The 22,880-nt window shown below is 35.1% G+C and overlaps 2 protein-coding genes across 2 annotated transcripts in view; one reads left to right on the top strand and one right to left on the bottom strand.

Annotated features, from left to right (window-relative positions):
• The window catches only part of STYX (serine/threonine/tyrosine interacting protein), a 44,343-nt gene extending 37,503 nt beyond the window's left edge, over nucleotides 1-6,840 (top strand). Inside the window, exons 10-11 of the mRNA XM_008566941.1 lie at nucleotides 1,886-1,979; nucleotides 4,679-6,840. Coding sequence (XP_008565163.1) covers nucleotides 1,886-1,979; nucleotides 4,679-4,752 — 168 coding nt within the window. The 3' untranslated portion in view covers nucleotides 4,753-6,840. The remainder of the gene's footprint in view (nucleotides 1-1,885; nucleotides 1,980-4,678) is intronic.
• A 2,850-nt stretch (nucleotides 6,841-9,690) lies between these two features.
• GNPNAT1 (glucosamine-phosphate N-acetyltransferase 1) lies at nucleotides 9,691-20,379 on the bottom strand. Its single transcript, XM_008566945.1, has 6 exons — nucleotides 20,298-20,379; nucleotides 15,072-15,239; nucleotides 14,009-14,071; nucleotides 11,979-12,106; nucleotides 11,257-11,261; nucleotides 9,691-11,052 (listed from the first exon to the last, which is right to left on the bottom strand). The coding sequence occupies exons 2-6, from the start codon at nucleotides 15,223-15,225 to the stop codon at nucleotides 10,851-10,853; spliced, it is 552 nt and encodes a 183-aa protein (XP_008565167.1). The 5' UTR covers nucleotides 15,226-15,239; nucleotides 20,298-20,379; the 3' UTR covers nucleotides 9,691-10,850.
• Between the last annotated feature and the right edge of the window lie 2,501 nt (nucleotides 20,380-22,880).

Raw genomic sequence — 22,880 nt, 5'->3', positions numbered from 1 at the left:
CAAACATTCAGTCCATAACAGACATATTTGCTTTAATTTCTTAGAGAATTAATTTGTTCATAATTTTCATCCACTTCATCGTGTGTTGCTTATGCTTTTTGGTTATAACATTGCTTTGCTTTGCTTTTTTTTCTTGCAACATCTTTGCATAAGATCTACAATGGTTCCTTTCTGATTATTGTTCATCTTTGAACTGGAGGCATTTTTCTTCTTATTAGCAGTTATTTGTCCAAGAATAAAGTTGCGGGAAAGGGGCCAGAGGAGTGGTTGGGGAAGGCAGATTTCCCAGTTGTCCTGGAAGACTTTCTCACTAACACTTTTCTCTGGTGGCATGACTCTCTCAGTAAAAAGCAGAGCTCCTTATATCACAGGTTTATTTTGTTTAAATTGTGGATGCACATTAGAATTACCTAGGGCTGGGTGTCAGGGGGTGGGGGGTGGCTTACCCATGACAATTAAATGAGAATCACTGAGGGTGGAGCCTAGATATCTATGAGAATACTTCAAAAAGTTCATGGAAAGATTTGTGTTATCTTTTGATTCTATTTTTCCAGGAACTTTTGAAGTACCCTTATATGTTGTAAAGTGCTTCAGGTGATTCTCATGTATAGCCAAGTTTTAGAATTACTGGTTTAACCTTTACTTTTAGCTAACCAAGATTAGCAGATGCGTGGCTATATGCAACCCAGTTTCTCCTACACGTTACGAATACCCTGCTTCCTGCAAAAATGGCAGGTGCAGTTGTTCATATTTTCCTTAATATGTCCTGCCTCCTCCCACAGTCCACTCATACTTCCTAACTTTATCATATCACACAAAGCCTTGTTGGTTTTCTTAGATCTGCCACCTGTTTTGAAGAACTATGAACACTACTCTACCTGGTGTTCTGTACAGGCAGGCGTCTTCTGTGCCCAGCTTAGTCTGGGTCCATGAAAAATTACTTTTATTGTGAAATATAATTCACATATAGAAAAATACATAAAATATAAACAAACATCCACATAACCATCACCCAGGTCAGGAAATTGAACATTTGCTAGGACCCCAAAAGCCCTCTTGATGCCCCTTCCGAAATACAACTCTTTCTACCTTTGTAAAGGCAAACACTATGCTGACCTATTTGGTGACCATTTCCTTACTTTTCTCCTCAAGGACCCCAAAAGCCCTCTTGATGCCCCTTCCGAAATACAACTCTTTCTACCTTTGTAAAGGTAAACACTATGCTGACCTATTTGGTGACCATTTCCTTACTTTTCTCCTCATTCTTCTCCTATTCAGGGTTATGAATGTTTCCTGGTTTTATTGTTTTCCTTGTTTTCGTAAAGGGGAGAGGAACAGAAATGTCTTTATTCCTCTATCTTCAACTGGAAACAGAAGACTATTTTTAAGGAATTAGGATACCAAGTATATACTTGAATACATGAGGGTACTTCAAAAGGTTTGTGGAAAAATAGAATTAAAAAATATTACAAACCTTCCATGAACTTTTTGAAATGCCTTATTCTGATTTTTAAAATATTTTGTAACAGTACAGCATTTCATTTTTACTGAACTTTATTATTTCATTTTATTCTTACTACCATTTTATAAGATTGCCAGTTTACCATTTTTGGTTTGTTTTTTAAAACAGATGGAGTTAGAGATCATTATAACTAATGCCCGAGCGGCACAGGACACATACTGACCCTAATGCAAGATATTGGCCTGATTTGATTTATAGTTATCAGTAGTTGTGAAATTATGAGATAGTAATTTTAAACCTCCATGTCTCTTAATATGGCACTAGATTTTTTCGTGTAAACTAAGAATACCGGTAATGCACACATTAATCACTGGGATATCCAAGAATGTAAGTGTATATTCAAGTTAGTTAAAATTTTTTTAGGAATATGAAGCCATCTACCTAGCAAAATTAACAATACAGATGATGTCACCACTCCAGATAGAAAGGTCATTATCTGTTCATTCTGGTACCACAGGTAAGGATTATTTTTTTCTTTTTGGAGGAAGTTGGGGGGAAAGATAATGATAAGGAAGGTGGAAAAGAAGCATCTTTTGGTCTGTACAAGTTACCCTGAACAATTTAAATTGTTTAGAAAACATTGGGTAAACTATTGAGTTAAAACAAGATATTTTCAAAAGGATTAATTTTATAATGAATAAATGTATTTATAATGAGCTGCTGTGTGTACACCACCGTGCCTAGATAATTAGAGTATGCTGGTTGGAAGACCAAGTATCTACTTGGTTTAGTTTTAAGTCTCATAAGTAGTATACTGTGTTGCAAAGATTAAAATAATAAGAGGAATCTGGAGAAGGGGTCCAAAACACACTTAGGTGATCTTATTAAAAATAAAGGGTAGTTAATAAGTGAGAGCATGTTTCAAATTCAGTAGAATGACTAATATAAGCTTCCTCAATTTCTTTTTTGCCATCAGTATTATGATCCTTTCTCCACTCCTTCACCGTTTCAAAAGTACCCATCCCCCAACACTTTCAAAGTTAACAATTCAAGCATTCTCTCAAAATCTTTTAACTTTTACCTTCCTTTTCCAAGACTTTGCTGCCCTTGTCTTATTTCCTTTGTCTTTACTAGAACACTCATGGCACTTCTTTATTTACAGTTTATCTGCCCCTTAGTTCATTTCATTTTTTTTTTTGAACCAACAGCCTTATAAAGTAGGAAGAACAGTTTATACGCCTAGTTAGTGTAAACCTGGAAATTGAGCACAAATGATCTGATCTGCAAGTCCAGAAGTCTTTCCACAGTTTTGCCTGTCGTATTAAGACTATATATTCATCTCTCAGGCTCAACTTCCTAGTTTACATTGACTCTTCATTCCTTTGCCACCTCTATCTAATCAGTTTCCAAGTCCTTTAGGTTAAAATTCCTTTCCTTTTTTTTAGTAGTAACCTTAATCCCAATCTAGTTCAGGTCCGTATTGGCCTCCTGTGCAAAAACTCTTGTTATTTTGTTCTGTTCCGTATGTATGGCCAGACCTATTTTTACAGAAGATATTTCTAATAATTATACTTTTCCTTTGCCAAAGCCTTCATTGGCTTTATTCCTACAGAAGAAAATGTATTGCATGCCACAGGTAATAAAGGCCCTTCTGATTTTTCCATTTGTTTTTCTCATTGTGCCTCTTTATATCTACTCCAGAAAACTGAACAACTGATGGTTTCCTGTGTGTCTTCTTTTCTTCACCTAAAATGCATACATTCAGTCTCCCTATGTCATCTACTCAGGAAAACATGACAATTAACACTCTTCTTCCAACTCCTAGTCACTCAGAGTTCCCATAGAAGAGTAGCACTTCATCTGAAATTCAGTCACAGCATCTGTATTTAGCCTTATGGCTAGGATATTTCCTTCTCCTTTATTCTATTGTATTGATATTATATTTTTATCCTTATTTTATTAATCTTATAGTGAAACTAGCTTCATATTAGAATCTTTCCTCTGAATTAATTTTATTACCATGATTTAGCACATCCTTTAGGGCATAAGTGTAAGGCCATGCCATTGGTAGGCAAATAAACACTGCACACCCTCTACCAGTTTAACTGTTGCCTAAAGTTTTCCTCCATTGAGACTCAAATTTCTTGATTACAACTTTTGGGTACATAGGGATAGCTTTGATTCTATGTAGGAAATTTTTGTGCTAGCAGACTCTGATGTGAAGAACAGATTTAAAAAATTCTTTATCTGCTACATGCCTTTCTTTCTCCCAACCTTAGACTTGTTGGTAATAGAACTACAGCTTCAGTGGGAAAATATTTATAGCTGCTCTTCATAGCAGTCTTAGAAAGCAAAAGATAATTATATCTACAAAAAATGGTACAAGATTTGTTTGTTAAATGGTATATCCTAAGCCACATGTTCATGGTGCCTATAAAGCATAAGTTTGGTAAACAAATATTTATGTACCATTATATTTTTAAAAGTTCTATTTTCACACGTTTTAAAACATTAAAGGGCTGGCCGGTTAGCTCAGTTGGCTTGAGCATGGTGTTGTTAACACGAAAGTCCAGGGTTTGATCCCTGTGTCAGCCAGACACCAAAAATAAATAAATACAAAATTAATGTTTATTATATGCAATACCTAAAACATAGTTAATTTTCAGGAGAGAAAATATATCCTGTCATGAAGATAAAAAGTTATTTGGATAATTTATAATGAAAGAATTTACAGTCAAGCACTCTGTGTCTGTGAGTTCCATATATGTGGCTGCAACCAACCCCATAGTGAAAATATTTGGAAAAAGAAATCGTGTCTGTACTGAACATGTACAGACTTTTTCCTTGTCATTATTCCCTAAACAATATAGCATAACAAATATTTACATAGCATTTACATTGTATTAGGTATCATAAATAATCTAGATTATTTAAAGTATATGGGATGATGTGCATAGTTTCTGTGCAAATACTTTGCCATTTTATGTCAAGGACTTGAGCATCCACATATTTTGGTATCTGAGGTAGTTCTTGGAACCAATCCCCGTGGATACCGAGGGATGACTGTACTAATGTTTGCTGTAAATTCAGTCATGGAATTCTTATAGTGTATATGTGGTATCGCTCTATGAAAAACAAATTTTTACTGGCTGTAACATTCTAACATGAATTTATTTAATTTCCCATTTTGTGTTATCTTCATGCAATAACTTTTAGGCAGTTTGAAGAGAACACATGAAGAAGAAGATGATTTGGGAAACATGCAAGTGGCGACTGCACAGAATGGCTGACTGAAGAGCAACATTATAGAGGGTGTGAATTTCTATTTGAGGAGAAAGTAGTCAAGACAACAATAATGTAAAATGGTAAAAACACAAGTAGTTTCTTTTCAATTATATGTTGCTTCCAGACATGTTTCTCTACAACTTGTTGAGCAACATTTTAAGAAGATGTTGGACTTTTGCAATAGATGAATAGATGGCACTGATGGTTTTATTTCTTCTTTTTTTTTTAAACACTTTACAGTTTTATTATAAACCAAGAATTTTGGACTTACAAAGAGGTATTATTGCAATAATGCACTTTTCATACTTGAAATTTATTTGTATGATATAAAGTTATTACTTTAAGCAAAATGCAAGTTAGGGGGGATTTGTTTATAAAGTTTGGGTAATTTATAACAAAAGAATTTCATAAAGTTTGCTGAAAATTCATTTTGTGTTATATATTACATTTTAAGAATAATTTTACAGTTCAGTTTTATGATCGAGCCTCTTACAGAAATATTAACAAAATGTAGGAATCTACCACGTTTCTTTTTTAGTATAATCCAATAGCTTAATTATCATTTTTTAACTTCTTGGTCTTAATAATCTTACAATCATAACATTAGCTAACTATCCTTACTTTAACATCCAATTACTGCTTCCTTTCCTATTACCTTCCTAGTTTGTTTAATGATCAAAGGAAGATGTTTTGCTTTATAGTACCATAGGCTTAAGAGCAAGGATAGTGTTAGACTTCCAAGTGACTTTCCTGTTCGTATTTTTTAGGGCAAAAGCCAAATGTTGTATTTGTTCTTTTCAGAGTTGCCTAGCTCTTTTTTTCCTTTGTCCAAAATGGTTCTAAATAGAATATAAGCCAATGTAGCACTATTTTCCTTCTAAATGAAGCCCAAAAAAAGAAAAGTGCCTTGCATCATTTAAAAAAAATTTTTTTTTAAGTCCTCATGACCTCTAAATTAACATGTAGAACAGTGAAAAGTTCTTAGCATTTTTCTGCAATTTCTTTTTAAACCATAGTTTAGTTTAAACTGAACATATGAGGCTTGAAGAAACCTTAGTAAATTATTTGGAATAGGAACATATACTCCTTCATTTTATGTTGTCTTAATGATTCTGAGAGATTGTGCCAGCTCAGACAGAAGCTTTTCTTTGAAGATACATTTATTGGGGAAAGTGATTTTGGGGAGACTTTAGTGTATTTTAAATTAGTATTTAATCAGTTCTTTACATTGAGTTAATCCAAATTTCTTCCATAATTTGATTTAGCAGAGTCACTTTATGGATCCTTGGTTCTCCATGTGTTTATTTATATATATAAAAATTGTTCTATGAAAAATGTTTGCTATTTTAAATATGATGTAAGGGAATAGAGGAGTGTTTTAAACTTTTTCTAGTTAATAACTTTATGGTAGCACAAACAAAACTTCTTTGTATTTCACTGTTCTCAGTCCTCTCTTGAGGTGCTTTCTGATGGGAATGATTTCCATACATTCCCTTGGTACCAAGAGGTACTATGCAAGGTAACCTATTACACCAAGTTACTTGCTTTGTTTTCCTCCCTATGATGTAATAATACAGTAAAAGCTTTTTTATCCAGCATAGCGGGGAAGTGGAAATTAATTAAAATTGTTTGTTAATTAACAGTTAATCCCTGTTAACCCAGGTAGTATTCCTCTTCTGATTTCCCTTCCCTTCTCCTGTCTCACCACTCTGAAAACAGCATATTGCCAATCCCATTGTGGTCCAGTATTCTGTTGTGTAATTAGGTCATTTGGTGTAGTGGTCTAGTGGAGTCAAGATTTGCCTTAGGTGTTCAAAAATTCCAGTTGGTAATGTACACAGCTTTCCTGTATACAGATCACTATTGGAAGTGAAGATCTCCTTTACAATTAAATAATGATCTATGATTCTTCACTCAGCAGAAATTCTGCTTAAAAGAATCTTAATAGTAAATTATGATTTTTGAAATGAGGCAGTTAATATTTTAATAAATTAGTTTTGTAAACCATCATATTCTCTCTAGTAGTGTGGCCAAAAATACAGATTTGGTTACTGATACTAATTTATAACTGGTAATTTTCCATTTTCTAACCTCTGTAATTTTTGTTGCCACTAAAGTGCATATTCTCTCTAGTAGTGTGGCCAAAAATACAGATTTGGTTACTGATACTAATTTATAACTGATAATTTTCCATTTTCTAACCTCTGTAATTTTTGTTGCCACTAAAGTGTCTGCCCAGCACTGTATATTAAGGACAGTCTCTCACAAACACCAGAAAAGGGGACTGCTGTCATCTTCAGTACAATATTAATGTGGACAAAACGTGAGGTTTATTCTTTCCTTCATATAAGAGCACTGCAAGTTTGGGGGTTTTTTTGGATGTATTTGTCCGTCAAATGTTTAACTAGTTCTTCTGGTAGCTCTTCCTATTTATTATTTCTATTTGGTCCCATTTCAGTGATCCCTTTATTTTGACTGATATTTTGTGATAGTTAACTATGATTAATCAGTCATGATTTATTTTCATGTATTTGAATAATGTATGAGTAACCACCCAATTTTAACGCTAAATATGTAATCTGGGCACAGAATTTAAAGTGAAATTGCATCAAAACCTAGGGAAACCGCATTACTGTCCATTTTGAAAGTATGAAACTTAAATAGAAAATATTCAAACTGGAATGGCAATATTCTTACTTTCTAACTTCAGTTAACTGGTTCATGTTAACTTCTTATCTATTAGATGTTTAAACAGCAGTTACCTTTATTTGTATCTACTCTATGGTGGAAATGTTAAACCATGATACCTTTTGCTACCAACTCTTAACCACTTAACTTTTAGAGCAGAATATTTTGGGGGGGGATTTTGTGCTTTATCTGAGTTTAGAAGTAATGTCAGAAAATGTTAAGCATGTCCTTTTTATGAAAATATAAGGTTTCTAATTGTCTTCTTACCATGATAATTCAAGTGAATTAGAAGTATTTAACTGCAATCTTGAATTATAAAGTTGAGATGTATGTATCAGGATCTCAACTTGATGTAAAGTAAATGAGCAGTTACCTGGCGGATTTTTTTTTTAATTACTGGTTTAATCCATAATTTCATAACAAACATAGCTTCACTTCAGTATTTACTTTATCTTTGTCCATTTAACAATGCTCCAGTAAGGAAATGATAGGAAATAGATGAGAATTATTAATTTTTTTTAATTGATTAGAAAAATAAGTTTCTAGGGTCTTCAAATGCTGGAATTTTATTTTATTTTACTTTTTTTTTTTGTCTTTCCCATCCATGGCAGCTAAAAAAAAAAAATCACTCAAAATATTCAGGTTTACATGTTAGCTCTCTCTCTTAGAGAGCTGCCATACCTCACAGTTCAAAGTGTATTCTATAGATCAGTAACATTATACTGACATGTAATTGCAATTTACTATGCAGCAAAAATGATTCAAGAAAAATAACCTACAGTGTCTATTTACCTTTGTATAGGCAATTGCTTATGTCACTCTGCTTTTAACATTTGTACTTGATAAAATGCTTATGTATGTATAGGAATGTCACAGTGCAAGATGCTGCTAGCCCAGGCACAAAGTATTAAAATTATTTTGTGAAGATTGGTGGTTGTATTAAAACTGTTGTGCCATTATACCTCAAAAAGATTGAAAAGCTCATTCATACTGCTTGTGCCTCAGAACAACTTTAGATTCCTGTCTTCTGGGTAAAAGTAACCCAATTTTATTCTCCCACAGATTAAGAAGGGTGATTAAACACTGAATATCGAGAAGCATTTAAGAGTATCCTCCAAAACAATGATCACACACACACAAAATTATGGTCAGTAGTCCCTGCAAGCCCCAAATTCCAGCTCAAGTAAATATATTTTAAGGATTAGTTGAGGAAATTTAGAGTTGGAAGTGAGGGAATTTGTGTCTGAAGGAAAGGGTAGGTCATCCACAAAACAGCTTCCAGCCCATTAAAAAAATACTTGCTTTTATAGTACCCTCTTACCCCTTTTAGCCTAACTACATACTGTGTTACATCAAATCTAAGATCCCATCACAACTACACCATTATTTATTTTAGATGCCATTAAAAAGCCAAAACTATTGAACTAAACTATGACAAGCCTTTGATCATAAAATGCACGCAAATTTCAGAGATGTTTCAATATATCTTTGAGTCAATGAAATACAAACATAAAACACATGGGACACAGTAAAATCACTGCCACTTCATTATACCTTTTCAAAAGCAAACAATGCTCAAAAAAATAAATGCAGTGATATAGTTCATATATTTTTCAGAGATGTTTCAATATATCTTTGAGTCAATGAAATACAAACATAAAACACATGGGACAGAGTAAAATCACTGCCACTTCATTATACCTTTTCAAAAGCAAACAATGCTCAAAAAAATAAATGCATTGATATAGTTCATATATTAAGAAATATTTTAGGCAACTTTTTTTCTTACTCAAGTTTACTCAGTGGCTTAGAAAATCATAAAACATACTCTTAACTAAAGCTAATCACTATTCTCCTCAGTGACACGATTTTATTTTTATACCTTATCTATAACCGTTTCCTATAAGAGGTATTTAAGAGGTTGGTACTTATTGAAATACCAACCTTGTAAACAATTTTACCTCAAATTATTAATAAGAAATATAATAAAGCATTTAATTTTGTCTTATGCTAGGTTTATTTTTTAATATGTGTTTTTTATTACCAGAATTTATCTAATGAAGCTACTGTCATGGCTTAGTTGCTTTCAGTAGAGACAGATCAGTTAGTTCATCTGCAAAGGTCGTCAGCTCATAAGTAGTACACTCTCTGTTGGTGAGGGATTTCTGTTGTTTTAGAAAGCCATCTTTAGCTGACTACATGGAGGGAAATCCAGAATCCAGTTGAGGTAGTAGTTAGTGTGAGAGTCAAAGGGATGAGAAATAGGTAGTCTTTACTTTCCAACTTCATTTTACAAAGAATACACAAAAGACTCAAGAATAAGTACAGACATGATTCTAACAGAAGACTATTCATCATATGAACAGGTTTAATGTAATGTGGAATGCAGAAAATTAGAACCATTAGTAAAGTATCCAATTCTTATTTCAACTTTAAAAAATAATTAAAATAAATAAATGCAAAACCAGGACAGTGACTAGAATAATAGTACCATTACAATCACATTGAGTAGAAAAGCTTCTATTAACATAGTAAGAATGTGACAAATGCAGTAAGATACATTTTCAAATAGTCCTCAATTTTGTAATATTCCATTTTTTAAAAATAAAAATATTACAAGAGAGCCTTCAGATACCCATGAAAAGAGAAATTGGGGTAAAAAATATGCCAAGATTTTCTAATTCACTGTTAAGTAGTACTTTAGATGTCCCATCTTACTTGCTCTTAGGTGTTTCTAACAAATGAGTGATTATATTTTAAAGATAAGACAGGTGACTTCGTATACACAGAACTAAAACCTCTAAATTGTTTTACTTTGAATCCTGTCACATTTTATAAGTTAATTTTCATTTCCTCTGCTTCTTTAAAAGGCCGTCAGGTTGTTTGCCAGTATTAGGAACAGGAAATGTTAGACTGTACTATATTTAGTTATAATTTATAACTAATGTATCCAACTTTACATAATTAATATGTGGGAAATGATACACCTTTAAGTGTATTTAGCTGTTTCTTTGAAACAAAAATATTTAATTTTATAAATGTGATAAGAAACAGCCTTATTCAATGTATACTTTTTTTAAAAATGAGCAGAACAGATAGCAGACATATAACTCCTTACTACCCATACTCTTGACACCAGGAAATGAAGCCAAACGTTACAAAAATACAATGCAAGAAAAGATTCAAGTTAAAAATATATTCCTTTGGTTAAAAATCATCCCCTTTATAATATTCATTTGTAATCTAAATTCACAGCATATTCCACCACCCCAAAGTAATCTTCTAAATGTCATACTTGTAGTATTACAATGTTTTCTTTCAGTCATTTATGGAGGTCTCTGGGTTGCAGCAAAATATTTTAACTCTAGAAAGAATATGTAGTATTATCTCCTTTGACAACTGTCTTAAAATATTTTTACTTTAGAAACCTCCGACACATGTAATTTTCTTCAGATACCGTATATCCAAACTTTTTATAGAAACCAACATTTTGTGGTAGACATTCAAGGGTAATCTTATAACAGTTCAGTTTCTTGCTTAGCAAAGTAAGGGTTGATAATAACCTGGAATTTAAAAGGGGGGAGAGTAAAAAGACAGCATTTATTAATAAAAATGGACTTCAGTAACATTCATGTTATATAAAACTTCAGTTTTTATTAGAAATAGATTTAGAGCATTGCCATTCCCATTGTATTCGCTTAAATATTCAAATTTTAAATTGATAAGCTTTTAAATCATGAGAGCATTTTTATCTGGTTTCAAATACTGTCTAGTAATCTTCAGTCCATTAATAAATAAGAAGTACACTAAACTCATCTTACACTCTCTTTAAAAATAAGTTTTAAGATTCACGTTGACACTAAAGACCATCAACCTTTTTGAAAATATGGCCAAAATTATTCTGTAAAAGGTCTTTACATCAATTCAAACTACTTAGGAGTAGTCAGCATTCCTCAATAAAATGGGTACATAATACCTTTTTGTCTTTAATCATTCTTAAAGCTCCTTTAATATTTGTGAAACTATCAGATTAACTCAAGCTTGATCTAATTAATATAAAGTGGACACAAAACAAGAAAGTATAGACCTTTATAAATCCTTAAAGAATCCAAACCCAGTATAAAAATGTGGTTCTAACTGCATTAGGGTATAAAAAACGTATAGAAGGTCTACAAAAATTTACCTGAAGGGTCTTCTCATGTTTGAACAGATGAAAAAAGTCATATATATATATATATATAATTGTTTTTGAAAAAAAAATAACATTAGGGATTCTAAACATCACTGCTAAATTGCATGCTACTGACTTGGTTTCTCTCTGACTATACCAAGTCTAACACCTTATAGAACAATTTTAACAATTCATACTGTCAATATGTTTTCTTATAGCTCTTAGAACACACTGAGGAAATAAATGCCTGTTAGTAAGGGATTTCTAAGAAGCAACAAGAAATAGAAAATAGATTTGCCTAATGGAAACTCAAAGTCAGTTTTGCTAGAAAACACCTGTCCATTTTACTCAAGCATTAATGTGAGCACATACCTTAGCACAGGAATGGATGAATTTATGTTCTACAATCAGAGTTGCTGTAGCAACAATCTGTCCTAGAGTCACATCTTCTACAACTGTAACATAATAATCCCCAGATTTCTTCATATGCTCAAAAGATTCTGTAGAAATTGGAAAAGGTGTTATGTAATAAACATTCAACTTTATTAGGTGCCAGAGAAATACTAGGATTGGCTGACTTAATCACTGAATATTTAAAGCTATTTCACCATAGTAATTTTCTTTCCCCTTCTTCTTTTTTTTTTTTTTTTTTTTTCTTTTTTCTGTCTTTTGTCTTTTTCCGTGTCCGGCAGCGGATCGCACCCCTCAGTGTTGCCCCCGTACCGGACCGGGGACCGGCAATGGGATTGCAACCCTCGGCGTTGCCCCCGCGCCTCACTCAGCCAGTGAGCGGGAACCGGTCTGTATGTGGGATCCGAACCCTCGGGCGGGAGCACCGCCGCGCTTCCCAAGCGGCGCACTTATCCAGTGCACCACCGGGCCAGCCCTACTTTCCACTTCTAAAGAAAATATTACATTATTAAAAATGATCCAGTAGCTGAAATATCAGCAATGATTCAATTGGAATACAGTCCAGACGTTTAAGATATCTGCTAGCAAAATAAAGTAAGACTAATACAGCTATTTTAGATGAACAGCACTTATAATGCAGATAAATTGTAACTGTTGCTATTTCTATGACTAATGAATGAAAACTTCAATATCTTATTTAGTAACTTAAAATATATTTCTTTAAGCTTTCCACTCGACAGAGCAAAACTGCAAATTTTAATGAACGTGTTTATATGGCTCCATTCTGTAATTTTTGGTTTCAAAATACTTTTGACAAAATAGTTTTCAATTTTCCCTTTGTGATAACAAGAGCTTCATGATTACATGACCTGCTCTTTTAGAAACAATCACTGTTTTTGTCTGCTTTGAAAGTAGCTTGCAAAGTAGTTGAAAACAATCTCTCCATTTCTAAGTAGGTTTCTCAAAGTCACATAGCAAATAAGAGCGAAGATAATTTCTCCTCAAATTGATTTTTAGTACTTATGTTACTAAAATAACATGGTTTCTCATCTAATCTGATATGCACACGAAGAGGAATTCAGGAATAAAAAACTGAACCTGGGACTGGCCAGTTAGCTCAGTTGGGACAGCATGCTGCTAAAAACAGCAAGGTCAAGAGTTTGGATCCCAGTACCTGCCAGCTGCAAAAAAAAAAAAAAAACCCAAACCCAAAAAAAACCCCTGAGCCTAATAGTCTCTCACTGTTTATTTCTTGTTTTGTGGTTGTTGTTCTGCTCTTTTTTCTTTTTTCCCCTTCTCTCTCATTGTTTATTTCCACAGTCTCATCCTAGATTAGGGTCTGAAGTGGGAAGAAGAAATAAATGAAGGAAAACAGTGAGAATAAGAGAGTGATCGTCTTCATTCTCAAGGGGGTTAGATAGAGTACAAAACAAAATTACCTACTAAAGGAAATGAATTATAGAAAATAGAAAAAGGCAGTTTTGGAGCAGTGGACACTGTAGTTAAAAAGGTTCTAGTCCTTTCCTTATCAATACTGTAATCTTGGGTAAGTCATTGGATCTCTCTGGATTTCCATTTTATCATGTGTCTAAAAAAAGGGGGGATTGTACTAACTCGCAGATATCTGCTAATCTTATAAATTTAGAACATATGCTATTACATTTTTGATTTGGTGATGAAATTTCTGTGAATAACCACATGAAAAGAAATACTACAATATAAAATGAAAAATCTCTAGATCTGCCACCCAGGCCCTATGCTATAGTAATTATCCAATAGTAGTCAGGTATTTTGCAAAACAAGGTAATTGCTACATTTGGATTCTAGAACAACTCATCCAAATTAAACATTTAAATAAGAAAATAGCTAATTTATTATTTGAATTACTTTCAGCTATTTGAAAAAAAATACAAGTAGGCACTGAACAGAGTTCTAAACAAAATCTTGTTTCCCATTATTTCTTTTCAAGAAAAAGAGGCTGCAGTACTTACTCATAAATTGTTCAGGGTTGACAACTCCAGTCTCGGTCAGCTGACCCAGGACTTTAAAAAAACCTATTTTGAAAACCATTTCAAGTCATGAGAAGAGCAACAGAAGATATAATACGAAAAGCATTTTGTTAAGTTGGTGGGATTATGGGCAATTATTTTTTCAAAGCTTTCCATAATGAATCATCTTTTAATTATTTTATTATTTTAAAAAATTAAACGTATTGCTTTCTATATAACTACACATAACAAAGATCAATAGGTTTACCACTGTTTTTGCCTGCATTGATTTTTAGAATAGTGCTGACCTTAATATCCAATATTTATAGAACCAGCACATACATTTTTCAGTGTAATTTGCATTAAGTTCAATGCACACGATTTGATTTTGCATAAAAGTACAAGATTCTCACTATGACCAAATATGACAGTATTTGTAAAATAAAGTATAAATAATATAACATTGTTGAAAATATAGATTCCTAGTTAAATTCATTAATGTTGTGTTAAATTAATGTGAACAGCATATTTAGAACTTTGAGAATCTTAACTTTTCTACACCCAATAATTAATTTGACCAAAATTAGTTCCTTCAGATTTTCTGCCAAAAAGAAAACTGTGAAAGGTAAAAAGTTGACTTTTAATTACCAAAGTTTAAAGAAATTATTTTAGAGAATTTGAATGTTAAAAAAAGAAATAGATGTAGACAAAACCCTTTCAACTAATCCAAGGAAAATCGCCATTCATCATCCAGTGTCTTAGAGAAGATGTTTCCTTATTTCATTTTACATGGTTAATTTCACCTTTGTTTATGAGAAAACTTTCTGGCTTAATTAGGAAGGAGCACTGTTGTATTTCTGTCATTTGAAATATTTCACGGTAATATATGTCTTAGCCATGACACACACATTGAAATTGAGTGTCCCAGTCACTTTAAAAATTAAATACAAAAAAATAGTCTAAAGGTCAAATATTTCTAAAAATTACTGGCATCATAATGTTTATGGAGAAAATAGAAGGCTAACTATAATTCTAATTAGGAGCTGTAAACTAAGCGAGTCCATACCTCTATTTAAGTCAGCAGTACAAAGAGGCCTCAAAACCAGGCCTTCTCCAGGATGTGTTGGGGAAATGGCTGGAGAAAATGTAGCTGTATTCTGACTCCAGTCCACTTCTTTGAGTAGACTTGGGTCAAACATAGGAGTTTCATCAGGTTTCATCTTTCCAGTAAGTTCTAAAATAAAATTTTAAATGTTAAGGTATTTTATTTAATAGAAGGAAAATTGAGTGGTGAGAAAGTTAATTTCTCAGTATAATCTAATGCAGTTAGAAGCATTCTTTAACAAATATGCAAGATATTTTACTTTAGTCTATCCTGAATCTGGCATCAAATGCTACAACTACAGATACATAGAAAAATGGAACCAGCCCCTAGCAGATTTTTTTTTCTTTTCTTTTTTTTTTTTAAAGATGACCGGTAAGGGGATCTTAACCCTTGACTTGGTGTTGTCAGCACCACGCTCACCCAGTGAGCAAACCAGCCATCCCTATATAGGATTCGAACCCATGGCCTTGGTGTTATCAGCACTGCACTCTCCCGAGTGAGCCACAGGCTGGCCCCCCTAAGCAGATCTTGTAAAACATTTTTTCCTGTGGGTTGGTGCGACTAGCAAGCATAGCAGTGTTAATAGAGGACTTCATGGGCTCTTGCATTTTTTTAGATTACATTCTTAGATTTTATTACTGGGTTAAGAAATCATTTATCAGTCTTACTTGCCACTAAAGAAGACTTATTTAAATATATGAACCATGAACAGAAGGTAATTGATGAACTGGCTCAAATTAACTATTCCATGTATTTACAGTAATATTTAGCCTCAGTATGATAGATATACACTACAAATGTCTGCTGGATTTTGTTTTCACAAAAGGTTTTCTATAAATCTAGAAGTTTCTCAGCTGCATCTAAGCAGTTTAAGAATAGCCAGTGTTTTTCATGTTACTGAAAAATGATCACTTATGTTATTTCCCCCTCTTTTGAACATTCAGAAATGGTCAGGTTCTCACTAGTTGTGGTTTACTAAAACTGAGACTAAATAATAGAGATATTACAATGACAGGAGGGATGAAAAACAAATTATATAAAGCATAAACTAGGGGGTGGGGGGAACACCTCTGTGGAGCACAAAATTGCTAGAAGAAATAAGGTCTTTCTAACCATTAGGAGACTATAAAGCAGCTCCTGATTTCTATTCCTATAACCAGTTAAAGAAACTATATTTTAATGAGAGAACAATTTTCCCAATAACTTAACTCCCAGATGTTCCCTACTTCATAAATCACAACGTACTTTAGGGCAAATATTCTTAACTTTTCCTTAAAAGTAGATTAAATTTCTGCCTGATATGTAATGATGCAGAATAGTATAGGCTTTGGGAAGGTAGTGTGGTGTAATAATAGAAGTTACCACTTAGCATTTATTATGTTCTTGGCACTGTTCAGAGAACTTTTAAGACATTACCAACTCATTTACTTCAACAGTCCTACAGAGAGGGTATGATTATAATCTCCATTTTAACAGTTGAGGAAATGCGGGCATGGAGATGTTCAGTAACTTGCCCAAAGTCACACCATTAGCAGAGCCAGGATTGAAACCTACGCATAGAAAGAGCATGGGCTTTGGAGTCAGACCTTTAGTTCACATGTTAACTGTGTGATCTTGGCTAAGGTAATTAGCTCTTAGAATTTTATTTCCTCATTTGTAAAATGAAGATGAAACTATTGGAAGGATGAAATGAATTACTGTATGTATGAAGTGTGCTGGCACGCTTCAAGTCCTCAACAAAATATATTCTAGTTAGCAATAAATGTAAAGTTCAAGTTTATAAATTCTTGTTCTTTTCACCTTTAATTTATGAATGAGGCACTGTGCTAGGTACAAGATCTACAAAAAGAATGACAGATTATCATGTTTATATTAAAACCAAAGTTAGCATTCTTGGATGGAAAAGAGTAAAACCATAGTTTATTATGTAGAGGTTTTTTCCTCAAAAAGTATTCAGATCAAGTTCTGCTATAAGCGCTATACCTAGTTCTAAGAAAGGAAAGGATATAAATTGTGATTAAACAATCATTCATATAAAACTTAACAAGCTAACCACCCATTTGAAGCAGGTTTTTTTATAGGTTAATTTCAGTGCATGCATTTTAGTGTTTGTCCCTGATAAATAGACCTCTGAGGCTTTTGTGTGTAGTCTCATCTAAAGATGGGTAATGACATTGTTGTTTTTCAGGTATGCAGATAAAGTAAAATGTGTACATTAAATGGAGGAGCCAGAAAGTATTAAAAACTTAAGTTCCCCAACGCAACACACTAAACATTTTGATCATGCTATTTAAGATATAGTTGTAAGTATGAGGTTTAAAGAAAGCTCAAAAGGGAATTTAGATGAACATTAACAAAATTTAAAGTTAACTAGATTCCTTTTTCCTGTAAAGTTGCCTGAGTTTACAATAAAATGTAGCCTCAAAAACATGAAAAGTAGGGTTTATGTTAATTTTCATGAGAGAGAAGGTACAGGTATACAGAAGAAGAATTAGGATTATAAAGCCTTTAACTAATGAATTTCAACCAGTAAATATTTTCCTGTGCTTTTCTTTACCAGATGGTCCTATTCCATGAAGATCATAAGAATAATATTGGCTAAAAATTACTTTTATATTTGTTAACTTGGAAAAATACAATGTTAAAATACAATGAAAGATGTATCATTATTATCCCCACTTTACAGACAAGGAAGCAGGCATAGTAACTTGCTCAAGGTTACAGTCCCAATAAGGAAAAGAGTTAGGATTCAAAACAAGGCAACGGGGGAAGCTTCACAAGGGCTGGACCTGTGCAGTTGCACAGGGCCCTGCAGTTAGTTTGATACTCTGCTGCCACTGTTTTGAAATTCTTAGTTTTTTAACGAAGAGCCCTACATTTTAATTTTGCGCAGGTTACCACAAACCAGTCCTGCTAGGCAGTATGACTTAGACTCTGTGTTCTTAGCATGACATGACGTGAAGATGACACTGAAGATGCCCTAGTGTCGATGAATTCCCTGTTTTACTGTTGTACAAGGGTTAAAAATTTAATCAAAAGCATAGAACCAATATTTGGAAAGTGAGAATTTCAGAATAATCTAAATACATTAAAGCATTCTGGATAGAAATAAGAATCCATTAACTGGGCAACCAGAAATTAATATCAAAGTGTTTTCATGGGCTATTTTACAAAACAGAGCCATGCTTTAAGGCTCACTTTATCTCACCCTGTCCTCCAATAGTAAAATTCTGCAGTGCCCAACTATCATGCTGGGCAAGATAAAAGCAAGGAGTGATTTGATATCAAAGTCCAAGGGATTTTAGAAAAGAACTAAATAGGTAATTTTATTTGGTCTACAAAATAATATTTTAACATTTAAGCTGCCCCCAGATACTGCAAAACTAGGAAATTTCCGTAAATAAAATTGCACAGTTGTTTCAATCCCATCCTTATCATTAGAGTTTAATTTTTTTGATTTTTAGATTAATTTAGTCTACAAAATAATATTTTAACATTTAAGCTGCCCCCAGATACTGCAAAACTAGGAAATTTCAGTAAATAAAATTGCACAGTTGTTTCAATCCCATCCTTATCATTAGAGTTTAATTTTTTTGATTTTTAGATTAATTTTAAAAAGTAAGCCCTAACCTTCCTTAAATTTCCCTGGTGAACCTCTTGTTTAACTGCTAAATTAGCATGTATATACAAGGCATATGCCTAACCCTAGCCCAATAAATGCCTAGTGAATGAATAAGGAATCATATAAGATTAATATGGAGGTCACATTTCAGAAAATCCAGAAGAAAAAGATTCCCAAGCTGCACAAATGATATCATAAAAACCATATGCCAAACTCATTTTTACTAGTATCGCATCAGGTATTCACTCAATTGTTTTTAAGTCACAAGTTCAACAATTTGGTTTCTCAGCCTCTGTATGCAGATGGGAGAGAAGATGCTGCTAGAAGCAAGCAACTGACAGTAGCAAGTAATAGACACTGAAGATGAAGATTTTTAAAAGTCGATATACAAATTTTAAAAACAGTGGAAGGCCAAATCTAAACTGCCATATATATTTATCTCACTCAAGAGCTGCTGGGGTATCTTCAGTACGTGGGGTGAGGGAAGGGTGGCGGGACTGGTGCTGTTCGAGACATTAGTATTGGTCTATCTATATGCATTTGATAATAAATTGAGTACATTTTTAATCTAAAGAACATTTCATTCGTTGCTGATTTTAACAGGCCTGGCCATGTTTGTGAAATTGTGCACTTGCAAGAATTTTCAGAAGTATTTTCTGATAGTTAACTTGATCTTTACATTGGTGTTATTACCAGTCAACCCATGAGGAAGCTAGTGCACATGGAACTTCCAAGACTTGCCCCAAGGTAACACAGCAAATGAGCGAATTGGGACTAAGAATCCTCTTACCCTGTTTTCCCATCTTGGCTCTACAATACCTACTCCATAGACGCCAATCTTTATGTCACTGTACCAGACAGGTAGCTCTGTTTGCCCTATCCAGCGAATCCAACCTACAGAGATCTAAATGATTTTCTTGAGATCCACTCTTGGATTTGTTCATGAGTGATTATCCTAACAAAACGAATCCCATACTCACCCGTTCGATTTTGTACGAAATTTTTTTTAAGAGTTCGGCTTACATAAACAAATCACAGTACTCGGTGTTTCTAGGAATAGAAGCCCCAAAAGAGACAAAGAATGGCCCTCTCCCCCGGCAAAAGCCCGGATCCAGTCAGTGCAGGTGATCTTCGGAGCTTCTCCCGACCACCGTGGGATGGACGGGGAGAGGGGGCCTGGGGCGTTAGTGTCCATTCAAAACTGATGGCTGCAGACACCGGAGGCAGCTGTCGCGATCTCGCACGCCAAAGCCCAGTGAGCGAAGTTCCGACCCCAATCCCTGTCCCTGCCCTGCCAGGCCAGGACCCCTGGCTGGCCGGACCGCTGGCCATCCTTAACCTTTGCTCCAGGCTCGTGTCCGTTCAACTTCCTCGGAACCGCCCTCTACACCCCATGTGTTGGCGAGGATAAAAGCCCGGCTCGCCAGCAGAACCCCCTCAAGGATCCATCCCGCCTCCCTCCGGGGAGCAAACACACACCTGCTTGAGAAACCCTGAAGACAGGCCCCCGGTGGCCCCCGGACACCCGCCGCGCTCTCACTCCCCGGCCCCCAGCCCTTCCTCACCGGTGGAGGCCACGCCGTCTGCGCTCCCCGCCAGACGCGTTGGACTCTCCGCCGCCGGAGGAAACAGCACCGGAACCGGATTCGGATCCGGCTTCAGCTCCAGCCCCACCTCCTCCTCCACCTCCCGCGCCACAGTCAGGAACCGGGGCCCGGACGTGGCAGCGCCAACGCCTCCACTCCGCCCCTGCCTGCTCACGCAGGGCGGCGCGCAGGCGGGCGCGGACCGAGGCACCACCCGCTAGCGCTCCGAGGGCTGGGTCGGGGCTGCAGGACGGGGCGGAGCCTGCGGCTAGCGTCAGCCGTCCGCGCCCTGCGCCGCCCAGCGCCCTCCAGACGCGCCCCCGCGCTCCCTGCGGCCTTTCCCGCGGCGTCGCTGTCTGGGTGTATCTGGGAAGAAACGTACCCAGGCGTCGGCTAAGCTGCGTAAGTGTGGGCCTCTGACTCTCAGAGACCGAGCGGTCGGTCTCCTGCCCTCTCCATTTGTCCCTTGTTGCCCCTCCCCTCACCATTCAATCGTTAATTGGGATTTTGACTAATCTGGCGGTTTAAAGCTCCCCATCCCCGGGTTTCTGAGTCATAGTTCCTGCCTTCATGGATCTTATGAGTTGGGGCCACTGCATTCTACTGCTTCTGGGCTGTTTTATTTCTCCTTCAACCCTTTCTGGATGAACCTGGGATTAGGACAGTGGTTCTCAACTGCAGGGATTTTGCTTCCGAGGAGACACTTGGCAATGTCTGAAGCACTTTTCAACCTCACATCTGGAGAGGTGCTACTGGCATCTCCAGATGGTACAGGACAGAGGTGGACAGAGGCCAGGAATGCTACTAAACGTCTTAGAATGCACAGGACAGCGCTCCAAAAGAATTACCTGACTGGAAATGTCAGTAATGCTGAGGTTGACAAACCCTGGTTTAGGAGAAGAACAGCGACTTCTCTGAGCTCCCGTTTCCGAAGTGTTTTACCTAAGTAGCACTTGTCCCCATTTTACAGATTAGAAACAGAGGTTAAGAGATGTTAAGAAATTTATAAAACTCACATAGCTAGTAGTTTTCCATCTTTGCCTTGTCCCATAATTTTCAATTTATTGAAATTGCAAAGTATTTTATTCTTAAGCAATAGTGTTCAAAGAATTAACCTAATAGATCGTTTACCAGAAATTATATTTTCTGCTCATTTGTGAGATTTAAATTTCAGTTAACTCCTTCACTGATTCATGCATTTTCATAACTTTAAACATCAACCGAAAGGCTAAAATATTCTTATTCGGTGGTGGTAATGGCATCCACTTCTCTATATTTATCCCTATTTCTATCCTCATACATACAAAAGAACATATAAGGCGTAAAAACACCCATGTATGCACCACTAATCTTAAACATATAGCCCTATTTTCTTATCACACTTCTGGTCAAATATTTTCAGTGCTTTTCTCCTGAGCAACAGAATCCTGTACATTTTATAATTTAGCAAAGAGTGAAACATACTGATAAAATCACAGAACATAGGCATTCCAAGAGGTACCCCAAGACATCTCTTGCATACTCTTCTTTCCCCACTTGTTCCATAGGAAACCGATCTCTCCTTAATAGTCAAGATCAGTCACCCTGGCCAGTACAGTTAACCCTGTTCTTTGCCTGTTGGTTCACTTGGCAGTGATGAGCCCAAGGTAGCCAGGTGACAGTCTCAACTTCTGGGTTAGTGGAACCATTTGTGTGTCCTTTGGTGATTTTTATTTACTTTGTGGATTCTTTTAAGAAATTGTCATCTCCAGTATTCTTGATAACACAGATAATGCCATTATGTGGAAAAACATGGATATCAATGATTGAATTGAGAAATGATTCAGGAGTGTTGGACTCAATGAGAAGTATAAGAATACCTTAACTAATTTATTCCATTTACATTTTCCTGTTAATGTTTACACAAGAATTAGATATAACAATCCATATCTAATTAAATATAAACAAGATCTTTTACTAGGTTTAAAAAGTTCCAAGTGATAAGAAAGCAAGTATTATAGTTTTAAACTGGCCACATTGTTTCTTTCTCAATGGTATATAAACTTATGGTGTGTCATACAATGGATGTAAGATTTGATGAAATATGCTGTAGACCTTAAAGAATAATTATCTAAACAGGTTCATAAAGTATCTCATTTGATCCTCATATGAATGCTGTGAGATAACATGGGCATTATTATTTTCATAAGGGAAATGATACTCAGGTAATTTTCCTTTTCTTATGGGTGGGGCTATGTTTGTTTTTAGACTTTGAACTTAAGAACTTAATAAAATAGTTCAGCAATTTGTTTTCTATAACATTAAACCACAAATTTAAAGCATTTTTACTCTTGAGTAGATCGTGTTATATATAATGACACATTTTTGAAAATCTGATATTATAAGTGAAAGATGAGAGTTAAGCTTAGGGAGATCTATGTGTGGAGTTAGGGAATAGTCAAATGACACAAATTCCTGGAAAGGAAGCAAAAGATTAAACGTGGGAGAAATCTCAGAGCTAGTCAAAGTGCTTTTATGATATTTATTATCACATTTATAGATTCAGTTTTTATTATTTAGTCC

This window comes from Galeopterus variegatus, unplaced genomic scaffold, assembly GCF_000696425.1.
Source record: "Galeopterus variegatus unplaced genomic scaffold, G_variegatus-3.0.2 Scaffold279, whole genome shotgun sequence".
NCBI lineage: Eukaryota > Metazoa > Chordata > Mammalia > Dermoptera > Cynocephalidae > Galeopterus > Galeopterus variegatus.
The sequence above is the reverse complement of the archived record's forward strand: the minus strand, read 5'-3'. Positions and strand labels throughout refer to the sequence as shown.

Excerpts from the sequence above, each read along its gene's own strand:
- GNPNAT1 (XM_008566945.1), bottom strand. The coding sequence starts at position 15,225 with ATGAAACCTGATGAAACTCCTATGTTTGACCCAAGTCTACTCAAAGAA. Across the intron at positions 14,072-15,071 it reads TACTGCTGACTTAAATAGAG|GTTTTTTTAAAGTCCTGGGT; the intron begins GTATGGACTCGC and ends TTTTCAAAATAG. Across the intron at positions 12,107-14,008 it reads CAACCCTGAACAATTTATGA|AATCTTTTGAGCATATGAAG; the intron begins GTAAGTACTGCA and ends CAATTTCTACAG.